The sequence below is a fragment of the Euprymna scolopes genome, chromosome 18, assembly GCF_053919585.1.
Source record: "Euprymna scolopes isolate OS-2025 chromosome 18, ASM5391958v1, whole genome shotgun sequence".
Classification (NCBI taxonomy): Eukaryota; Metazoa; Mollusca; class Cephalopoda; order Sepiida; family Sepiolidae; genus Euprymna; species Euprymna scolopes.
Window position 1 is genome coordinate 112,989,626 of NC_136499.1, and position 12,500 is coordinate 113,002,125.

A 12,500-nucleotide genomic window follows, 5' to 3' on the forward strand; every position below is an offset into this window, starting at 1 on the left:
ATTTTTAATGATTTCGGGTTCAAATGAAAAGCTACGACAGGAATTGGAATACATAATGTTAAAGCCTGGTAGTCACAGCTGGTGAATTTCAAAACTTCAATCTGAACGTGGGGACACGTTGGAAGAACGATAGCAATAAAATTCTGTTTTAAACTTGGAAAAAATGTCACAAAAACGTATGAAATGCTTCAGACTGCTTTTGGACCATCTTGCATGAATCGAGTATCAGTTTTTGAGTGGCATAAGAGATTCAAGGAAGGCAGGGAGTCTGTGAGGGATGATAAGAAGTGTGAGAGGAGTAAGGAAGTCAGGACACCATAGTTGATTGGCCAAATAAAGAATTTCATGGATAAGGACCGTCGTGCGTCTATAAAGACAGTAAGTGCAGTTTGATGTCAGTGTGGGAACTGTACACACAATTATTTACAAGGAATTGAAGATGCGGAGATTTGTGTAAATACACCAGTCCACGACTCCATTTTTGTCATAGATTATTTAACCTAGATGGGCATCAAGACAGTTCCTCACCCTCCCTATAGTCCAGACCTTGCTCCCTGTGACTTTTGGTTATTCCCTAAGCTCAAGAAAAACCTTGGAAGCTGTCGTTATGAGACACTTGAAGAAATGAAAGAGGCTGTGATGAAGGTAATTGACACGCTCACTCAAAAGGACTTCCATGGGGCCTTCCGGAAGTTGTTGGAACAGTACAAGTACATTACAGCCGGATGAGATTATTCGAAAGGGATTAAAATTTCGTGCGTTTACTATCAGTAAAAGTGCTAATATAAAAGAAGTCTGGAAATTTATTGAAGATACATCGTATGTCTAACAGTCTGTCATTAAAGAGAAGAGATATGTCCAACGGTAGCATGGGGGGGGCAGGGATATGACGAACGGTGGGTGGGGGAAGTACAGATATGTCAAACTGTGAGGAAATGACAGAGCTATGCTAAACTGTGGGATGGGGGAGGGACAGAGATATTCGAACGGCGGGGTCCAGGAAGGACAACGATATCTCAAACGGTGGGTTGAGAAAGGACAGAGATGTGTCGAACTTTGGGGGTAGGGGAAGGATAGATATGTTGAACAGTGAGTAGGGGAAGGACAATATCGAACTATAGGATGGAGAATGACAGAGATATGTTGAACTGTGGGAGATTTATCGAGCGATGGGATGGGGGGAAAGAGGGAGATATGTCGAATGATGGAGTGGTGAAGATAGATATATGTCAGTAGATAGGATAAGGGAAGAATCGAAATTTGTCGAACGGTAATGTGAGGAGAAAGGACAGAGATATGTTGAACGGTGGGTTGAAGGAACGACAGAGAGATGGTGGCCGATGAGGACGGGGAATAACTGAAATATGTAGAGCCGTCGTATGAAAGACGGACACACTACTGTTGAACAGTGGGATGGAGGAAAGATATATGTAAACAATGGGTTGGGGAAGAACAGAGATATGACGTTCAGTGGGTTGGAGAAGGGCAGATATGTCCAACAGTGGGATAGGGGGAAGAACGGAGATATGTTTAGCGATGGGATGGAGAAAGTTCAGAGATATATCGGACGGTGGGGTCGGGGAAGGAGACAGGTATGTCGAACGGAGGCGAGGGGGAAGGATAGATGTTGATTGAGATTGTCGGACTAACTTCCTCATCTTGGTTGTTATTGTCACAACGTTTCGGCCGTTTTGCCCTCCGGCCTTCGTCAGGTGAACCGTTTGTTAGGAGTCTCGAACCTAACCCTTTATTATTATTACGGGGGTACCGTGTTCGGACTCCAGCTAGGCTTTGGGACATAGTTGCTGATTCTCTGTTTTCAATGTTACTTTTTCACTGCCTTCGTTTGAACTTTGGGAAACTGTAAACTTTGATACAACGTCTAGGACCACTCGGCCATATGTCACTAGGACAATTCTTAGTTGTTTTTTTGTTAATGTTAAACCTATGTTGTTATTCAAGGTTTTCTCTCTCTATCAGAGGTGTCCAAATTGCATTCAGCTCTATGCTTGGCTTGCTCAGTAGGTTGTTATGTCCGAGCATGTGAGCTGTTTCTTTAAGTTTTCTCACTTTGCAGTGGGTCTCTCTGTTTATTATTTTTACACTTCATCCCATAGGGGGCGATGGTCCCCCCTCTCCATCCAGACATGGTTGGCTATACCCGATTTTTCCGTCTCCCCTTTAGTTACCGCTTTTCGGTGTTCTTCCACCCTTACTTTAGGGGGGCGGCATGTTTCACCCTTGTAAACCTTTCTGCAACTGCATGGGATGGAGTATATGCAGTTTTTGGTCATGTTCTCATCCATGCGGGGCTTCACTCGTACCAGGTGTCGTTTGAGTGTTGACTCGCTTTTGAATACCGTCCTGGATAGATATGTTGAATGGAGGCGCGAGGGAAGATAGATATGTCGAACGGTAGTGGGGAAAGGACTGAGATATGTCGAATGGTAGGTTAGAGAACAACAGAGGGATAAAGAACGGTGGAATGTGGGGGGAGTGAGGTAGAGAAATGAGGAATGGGAAGAACAGAGAGATGACGGGTCTCTTTACCCAACCACTTATTCGGGATGGGGGCGGCGAAGCTACCCACAGACCTGGCCGCCTGATTAAATTCATTTTCTCTGCCTCCACCAATCCAACCTTTTTTCACAAGTCCTGAAAATCATAGGTGGGAGGGGGGTTCCATTTCAATACGACGAGGTCATCATTAACAGCAATTTTACCCCGCCTTCTTGTTATCTGACAAAACAAAAAATAAAACAAAAACAGAAAAACATGAAGACAATCTTATATTTACCTGAAGAACAAACGCATTTGAACAGGTGATCTACAGCAACGCACTGACCGTTTGTACAAGGATTAGGAGTGCAAAGAACTTGTTCTGAAAGGAGAAGAAACATGATCACTTATATATAATATTTTAGGGTAAAACATGCCAAAATATAATAAAACAATATGGAACCACTGTCAATAACTTTTCCCACTCTTTAACGGTACCTGAATCAAAACGTAGATTTCTTAGGACTGCACGCCTGTGGAACTCTCTTCCGTTTGCCTGTTTCCCAGCTGAAATTAAAATGATTCGGCCATATCCATAACTGGCCCAGTTGTCAATGTTGTAGAACTGAAAATAATCTGGATGCTCTTCCATTAAAATTAACATGGATATGGGAGGGATATAGGTATGTCAATTAATGAGGTGTTGGCGGGATAGAGATATGTCGATCAGTGAGGTGTGGAAGGGATAGAGATTGTCTTCAAGTCCAACATAAACAAATTCTTGATGAACCGCCTCCTTAAGTAATCCAATCTACCAATTTCCATTAATAACGACTGCTAAGATATAATCCCATTGATTACTGCACACTCAATAACCTTTATCCTCGAGTGGCCTCAAGGCCTTGATACCTGGTGACTCCTTTGTAAATAAAATAAACATTTAAAGAAATGGAACATTGAATGTTGTATCCAACTGTAAATAAAGTTTATATCAAATAACGGAAACCGTGAAGCACAAGGGGGACACAGCGAGTAATGGACGACGGAGCGTAGATAATAATAGATGACAGACGCAGAGGGTAATGGACGACGGGGTGCACAAAGTAATAGACGATGGGGTGCAGAATGTAATGGACGACCGGGTCCAGAGTACAATTGACGACTGGGCGGAGAGAGTCATTGACGATGGGACACAGAGTGTAATTGACGACAGGGTACATAGTGTAATTGTCGGAGGAGTGCAGAGAGTAATGGACGATGGTTCGCAGAGGATAATTGACGACGGGGCGCAGAGAGTAATAAACGACGGATCGTGGAGGGTAATGGACGACGTTGTTTAGAGTGTAATGGATTGCTGGGCGCCGAAAGTAATGGACAGTGACGCACAGAGAGCAATGGACGATGAGACGCAAGAAGTAATGGCAAGTGGGGCGCAAAGAGTAATCGAAGCTGAAAACGCAGAGAGTAAGTAACAGTGGAATGCAAAGAGAATTGGACAGTGCGGTGGAAAGAGAATTTCACAGTTGATTGTAATGAAAATTGGACAGTGCGGTGGAAAGAGAATTTCACAGTTGATTGTAATGAAAATTGGACAGTGCGGTGGAAAGAGAATTTCACAGTTGATTGTAATGAGAATTGGACAGTGTGGTGGAAAGAGAATTTCACAGTTGATAGTAATGAGAATTGGACAGTGCGGTGGAAAGAGAATTTCACAGTTGATTGTAATGAGAATTGGACAGTGCGGTGGAAAGAAACTTTCACAGTTGATTGTAATGAGAATTGGACAGTGCGGTGGAAAGAGAATTTCACAGTTGATTGTAATGAGAATTGGACAGTGCGGTGGAAAGAGAATTTCACAGTTGATTGTAATGAGAATTGGACAGTGCGGTGGAAAGAGAATTTCACAGTTGATTGTAATGAGAATTGGACAGTGCGGTGGAAAGAGAATTTCACAGTTGATTGTAATGAGAATTGGACAGTGCGGTGGAAAGAGAATTTCACAGTTGATTGTAATGAGAATTGGACAGTGCGGTGGAAAGAGAATTTCACAGTTGATTGTAATGAGAATTGGACAGTGCGGTGGAAAGAGAATTTCACAGTTGATTGTAATGAGAATTGGACAGTGCGGTGGAAAGAGAATTTCACATTTGATTGTAATGAGAATTGGACAGTGCGGTGGAAAGAGAATTTCACAGTTGATTGTAATGAGAATTGGACAGTGCGGTGGAAAGAGAATTTCACAGTTGATTGTAATGAGAATTGGACAGTGCGGTGGAAAGAGAATTTCACAGTTGATTGTAATGAGAATTGCACAGTGCGGTGGAAAGAGAATTTCACAGTTGATTGTAATGAGAATTGCACAGTGCGGTGGAAAGAGAATTTCACAGTTGATTGTAATGAGAATTGGACAGTGCGGTGGAAAGAGAATTTCACAGTTGATTGTAATGAGAATTGGACAGTGCGGTGGAAAGAGACTTTCACAGTTGATTGTAATGAGAATTGGACAGTGCGGTGGAAAGAGAATTTCACAGTTGATTGTAATGAGAATTGGACAGTGCGGTGGAAAGAGAATTTCACATTTGATTGTAATGAGAATTGGACAGTGCGGTGGAAAGAGAATTTCACAGTTGATTGTAATGAGAATTGGACAGTGCGGTGGAAAGAGAATTTCACAGTTGATTGTAATGAGAATTGGACAGTGCGGTGGAAAGAGAATTTCACAGTTGATTGTAATGAGAATTGGACAGTGCGGTGGAAAGAGAATTTCACAGTTGATTGTAATGAGAATTGGACAGTGCGGTGGAAAGAGAATTTCACAGTTGATTGTAATGAGAATTGGACAGTGCGGTAGAAAGAGAATTTCACAGTTGATTGTAATGAGAATTGGACAGTGCGGTGGAAAGAGAATTTCACAGTTGATTGTAATGAGAATTGGACAGTGCGGTGGAAAGAGAATTTCACAGTTGATTGTAATGAGAATTGGACAGTGCGGTGGAAAGAGAATTTCACAGTTGATTGTAATGAGAATTGGACAGTGCGGTGGAAAGAGAATTTCACAGTTGATTGTAATGAGAATTGGACAGTGCGGTGGAAAGAGAATTTCACAGTTGATTGTAATGAGAATTGGACAGTGCGGTGGAAAGAGAATTTCACAGTTGATTGTAATGAGAATTGGACAGTGCGGTGGAAAGAGAATTTCACAGTTGATTGTAATGAGAATTGGACAGTGCGGTGGAAAGAGAATTTCACAGTTGATTGTAATGAGAATTGGACAGTGCGGTGGAAAGAGAATTTCACAGTTGATTGTAATGAGAATTGGACAGTGCGGTGGAAAGAGAATTTCACAGTTGATTGTAATGAGAATTGGACAGTGCGGTGGAAAGAGAATTTCACATTTGATTGTAATGAGAATTGGACAGTGCGGTGGAAAGAGAATTTCACAGTTGATTGTAATGAGAATTGGACAGTGCGGTGGAAAGAGAATTTCACATTTGATTGTAATGAGAATTGGACAGTGCGGTGGAAAGAGAATTTCACAGTTGATTGTAATGAGAATTGGACAGTGCGGTAGAAAGAGAATTTCACAGTTGATTGTAATGAGAATTGGACAGTGCGGTGGAAAGAGAATTTCACAGTTGATTGTAATGAGAATTGGACAGTGCGGTGGAAAGAGAATTTCACAGTTGATTGTAATGAGAATTTGACAGTGCGGTGGAAAGAGAATCTCACGGGTGATTGTAATGAGAATTGGACAGTGCGGTGGAAAGAGAATCTCACGGGTGATTGTAATGAGAATTTGACAGTGCGGTGGAAAGAGAATCTCACGGGTGATTGTAATGAGAATTGGACAGTAGGGATCAGAGATTAATGAACAATTGCCATGGACAATTTTGGCGCAATGGACAATTATGGACGTAATGGACAATTTGGCGCAAGGAGTAATGCACAGTAAGATTCTGAAAGTAATGTGCAGTGGAGAACTGTAATTAATAGTAAATCAAAGAATGTTATGGACAAGTCCAAGAGAGTGACACCTGAAGTTTGAGAGCAAACAATGCTCAGTGTATGAGGATGTTATATTGATCCTTGTGTAAAAAGCAAATCAACTTACCGACACTAAGACAGAGGTTTTTATTGTTAGCACCTGTTGTCGATGTTGTTGCATTCACATCACATTCTAAACATGCAGTTTGTGCTTTTTGGTCGGTGTAGAACGCTTTCGGACACGGGTTGCACGGTTCGTAGCCATCAAACGAAAATGTACCGCTGTTACATTCAGCTGAAATGGAAAAGAAGGAATATAGAAGATAAATGTTACGTAGCGATTTTAACAACAATAACAATTTTATGTAATCACCAGTGGCGGCTCGTGCATGGAGCTGTGTGACTGCAGCACCCCAAGTTATTTCTACACAATATTAATGATAAAATTAAAAATGATACGTTTGTTTTTATTATAATTATTATTTTATTTTTTTCTATATGTACATTATAAAATCATTAAGTGTAATGTCGGTATCTTCAAATTCATATAAAAATAAAAAAATAAAACTTGCTTGGAGCTGTGAAATTCACAGTTACACTTTCTTAATGAAATTCTCTTGTGCGCATGCGCGCATGAGAGCCGATAAAAGCCGTTGGATGAACTGTTGCTTCTCGCAGATTCGCGTCTCAGACGCTCCTGAAATGCGGTATTTTGCTTAGAGTGTGTGTCTATGATAACATTTTGTTATTGAAAAAATAAAAAAGGAGGTTTATTCACAAATTTTTTAATTATTATTATTAAAATGTGAATATAACGTGTTCTTGTACATAAAATATTGTGCTTTCAATTTTTTTTTTAAATACGCACACTTTTAGCGTTGCGATTTAATTCGGTAGCAGACGAAAATGCAGAACCTGATTTTTTTATTAAAAGTATTCGGGGATTTAGCAGTGAAAACACGCGACTAAGGGTAAAAATCAAATATACAATAAATAAATTTTACCATAAAAATAAAGTTACTTTTCCTCTACCTGCCTTTTTGTTTGTTTGTTTTAAGTAGTTTTAAATGTTATTTATTTTGCAACAACTAAAGTTTACAAAATAAAAAAAAACTTTACATTTTTTCCTAGAAGCAAACAAGCGAAGAAACAGTTTATGTTGAAAATACATTTAAGTTAGAAATCTTTTTAACTTGTATGTTTTAGATATAAAAAATTAGCGTTTATTTGCCTCCAACGAGGACAGTGTTAGAAGTTTTACACTTTGAAAAATGTTTTTTTTTACATAAGTTTTTGTTTTTTAATTAAAATGTGTTTGTACGTAAAAAAAAAAAAACAGTTTTTATAATTATGCATTTTTAAACTTTACACTGAATTTGTTAGTAGATGGGGCAGATAATACGCATTAAAAAAAGTAATTAGAAATCCTTCTGGACTGAGACAATTTTAATTTTTTGTTTTCTTTGGGGAGAAAGCTACATTAAAATTCGATGTTTTATAATGCTTATATATGACATCCTATTTTCTTATAATAAATCTCCAGTTTATGTTGATCTTTTCCGGCATGGGAAGGTCAGTAAATAGCCAAATGTGTTCTTTTTATATAAAATGCAAGTTGTTAAAAGATTTCTAAAAAAAAATTTTGTATTTTTAAATATTTTTGTTTGTTTGTTCACTATATAAAAATGTAAAAAAAATTTATTTTGTATTTTATTTACAAATACGTTTTGTTATAAATACATTTTTCAAAATAAATTTTGTAAATAAAACTGTTATTAAATAAAACACTATTTTCAATGAGTAAACTTCTAAATTAACCCTCGTAGGGAGGCAAGTAAATTTCAAAGTTTTGATTTTTTGTTTTTATAAAAAAATAAGTTATTAAAAAATTGTAAATAAAATATAATTTAAAAAATGTTTTTCGTTTGTTTGCAAAAAAAAAAAAAAACGCAAACTTTTATTCAATCTGACAAGTTTAAAAAGAATATAAGTATATAATATTTTTATTATTCTGTAAAGTGTACACAATTAAAAAATATTTTTACTAAAAATATTTTTGCGTATTATCCATTTCTGATTGATTATTTGTCTTTGTTATATATTTAAATATTTATTTGAATTTTTGTTTATTATTTGATTGAATATTTATTTATACATTCGAATTTCTTTTACACGATATTAAAACAATATGTAAAATATTTGAAGCAGCACACCCACTAATCTCAGGCACGAGCCGCCACAGGTAATCACTCCCGCCTACAATTATTACTTTAACACAAATTTGCAGTGTAAATATTTCGCAATCTAATCATTTCTGGTGGATAACAGTTTTTAATACGTAGGAAAAGTGAGTTGGAAAAATAACAATTTTTAATGGCCTAAAATACGTAGGAAAAAGAAGTTGGAGAAATAATAATTTTAATGGCCTAAAATACATAGGAAAAAGAAGTTGGAAAAATAATAATCTTTAATGGCCTAAAATACATAGGAAAAGCGAGTTGGAAAAATAAGTTTTTAATGGCCTAAAATACATAGGAAACTGACTCTATAAAATATATTAAAAGTTCATCCTTTGTGTCATAGCGAAGCATTTATGATTCCATGCAAGACTAGCATTAACGGAAATGTTCAGAAGAAAATCCCCCCCCCCGCATCGGACATAATGTGTGTCGCCATTTTGTAATCAACATGAATTTATATGTTTTGGACTTGCTGTTTTTTTCATCTGTTTTTGCATCTTTCTTCCTTTTTGCTTTAGTCTGGTGTATTTATTTTTATGTTTTTATGGGGTTAATATGCTCTTGTTCCACCAGCAAATAACTGGATAAAAGTCCTAAACAATTCGCAATTGCATTTTGAGTGTCGCCTGTACTGAGTAGAGAAATTTCAACCTCTAGAAGAGTGTAACTTACACTAAAATTTTACCAAATACTCTATCCATTATGTCACGGGTCTGGCTGACAGAACGAGAGCATGCTCCCCTGTAGATTAAATGAAGGGTTCTTTGAAATCTTTCTGTCAAACTCGTGAATCTGAGTGGAATTACTCAGATTCACGAGTTTGACAGAAAGATTTCAAAGTTCAGCAAGATACACATGAAGAGGATCGGAGGTTATATCGACCGAAACGTTGTGAAAATAACGCTCAAGATGAGAACAGTAGTCCAAAGAATCCAAAATAAAATGAATAATCAATCCTAATCTCAAAGATTCAGAAGCTTTAAATATCCTTTTCTCCTTCCCTTTTTTTAGGTTGAATTATTCTGACTACCATTAACCTTTTCACTCTTACACGTCAAGGTCTCCATCATGCACACATACGGCTTGCTATAGACGGCCGCAATAGCTTATCATATTCACCGCACCTAAAACTAATCAATAAACTTATCATAGAACAGAATTCATCCAGAAACTTCCTATTTTCTTCCAAGGTCCTGGATATGACCTTAAACTATATCCGATGGTGAGGCCCCAGTTTGCGGGCTTTGGGGAGTGTGGCACCACTCCTTAATTGGCATTGCTCCCAGGTCCACTCTGACCCAGAGTGGTAGTACCTGTTAGGGTCCCAACTATGGGTTAAATAGAAACCAACTTGAAAAAATATATATATATATATTCTATTAAAAAATTTTCTTCCGAATCACTGGATTCGGCATTAAATAACCTGAAAAGTGTTGATAGCCCTAAAACAAAAGCAACCAACCATATTTTCTTCCAAGTTTCTATGTGAACTAGCAGGGAGACCCGACGTTGCTCAGGATTGAATGAGGATCAACAAATGTTCCACATTTCCAATACTTTTATTATCATTAAAATCAGTGAAATCGCTCATTTTTTAATCAAACCATTGATTGCCTGCTCTAGTTGGCGACTCATCCTGGTGCACCAAGAGGAAGCTCCACATGCTTCCTCACAGTGACTTAGTCCCCAATAAATTGTAGTCTCCATTACACTGTAGAGAACCTACTATTGATTTTATAAAATTATTTTTATATAAAAGCTTGAATTAAATTTTAAATGCAAAAGTTAAGTATCATGGTACAGTTGTGCTCTAAACAGAAACATTCATTTTGAACGCGCCCCTGTTTTATCAAAGGACTTAACATTGATTTTATACACCATGCCGTTTGCCTGTGTGGTGATAAAATGCACGTGCGATGTTAGGCTGTATAAGGGTGTTAACTTAAGTAAAAATCAGACTGTTCCTTCTTTAATAAGATTTATTTTTGATAATAAATAAAAAATATTATTAATAATAAATAAATAATATTATCAATAATAAATAAATAATATCATTAATATTAAATAAATAATATTATTAATGATAAATAAATATATTATCAATAATAAATAAATAATATTATTAATATGAAATGAATAATATTATAAATAATAAATAAATAATATTATTAATAATAAATAATTAATATTATCAATAATAAATAAATAATATTATTAATAATAAATAAATAATATTATCAATAATAATAATAATCTTATTAAAAATAAATAATATTATAAATAATAAATGATAATCTTATTAATAATAACTAATATTATTAATAATAAATAAATAATATTAATAATAATAATAAAAAAATAATATTATCAATAACAAATAATAATATTAATAATAAATAAATAATATTATTATTATTAAATAAATAATATTATTAATAATACATAAATATTATTATTAATAGTAAATAAGTAATATTATTAATGATAAATAAATAATATTATCAATAATAAATAATATTATAAACAATAAATTAATAATATTATTAATAATAAATAAATACTATATTTAATAATAAATAAATAATATTATCAATAATAAATAATATTATTAATAATAAATAAATACTATTATCAATAATAAATAAATAATATTATAATTAATGAATAAACAATGTTATGAATAATAAATATATAATATTATCAATAATAAATAATATTATTAATAATAAATTAAAATATTATTAATAATAATAAATAATGTTATTAATAATAAATAAATAATATTATTAATATCAAATAAATAATATTATTATTAATAAATAAATAATATTATAAATAATAAATAAATAATATGATCAATAATACATAAATAATCTTATCAATAATAAATAAATAATCTTATCAATAATAAATAAATAATCTTATCAATAATAAATAATAATATTATTAATAATAAATAATATTATTAATAATAAATAATATTATTTATTATTAATAATATTATTATTAATAAATAAATAAATAATATAATTAATAGTAAATAAATAATATTGTCAATAATAAATAAATAATATTATCAATAATAAATAATAATCTTCTCAATTATAAATAATATTATTAATAATAAATAAATAATATTATTAATAATAAATAATATTATTAATAATAAATAAATAATATTATCAATAATAAATAAATAATATTATTAATGATAAATAAATAATATTGTCAATAATAAATAATATTACCAATAATAAATAATATTATTAATAATAAATAAATAATGTTATTAATAATAAATGAATAATATTATAATTAATAAATAAATAATATTATAATTAATAAATAAATAATATTATCAATAATAAATAATATTACCAATAATAAATAAATAATATTATTAATAATAAATAAATAATCTTATCAATAATAAATAATATTATTAATAATAAATAAATAAATAATATTATCAATAATAAATAAATAATGTTATTAATAATAAATAAATAATGTTATTAATAATAAATAAATAATATTATTAATAATAAATTAATAATATTATTAATAATAAATAAATAATATTATAAATAATAAATAAATAATATTATTAATAATAAATAATATTATTAATAATAACTTAATGATGTTATTAGTAATAAACAAATAATATTATTAATAATAAATAATTAATATTATTATTAATAAATAAATAATATAATTAATAATAGACAAATAATATTATCAATAATAAATAAATAATATTTGTTATTAATAAAT

The 12,500-nt window shown here is 32.9% G+C and overlaps 1 protein-coding gene across 1 annotated transcript in view; it reads right to left on the reverse strand.

The window, feature by feature from the left end:
* Window positions 1–12,500, reverse strand: part of LOC145297772 (uncharacterized) — a 482,067-nt gene that overhangs the window by 214,571 nt on the left and 254,996 nt on the right. The window contains exons 30-31 of the mRNA XM_080144017.1: window positions 6,611–6,778; window positions 2,798–2,881 (exon numbers count right to left, since the gene is read on the reverse strand). Coding sequence (XP_080000143.1) covers window positions 2,798–2,881; window positions 6,611–6,778 — 252 coding nt within the window. The remainder of the gene's footprint in view (window positions 1–2,797; window positions 2,882–6,610; window positions 6,779–12,500) is intronic.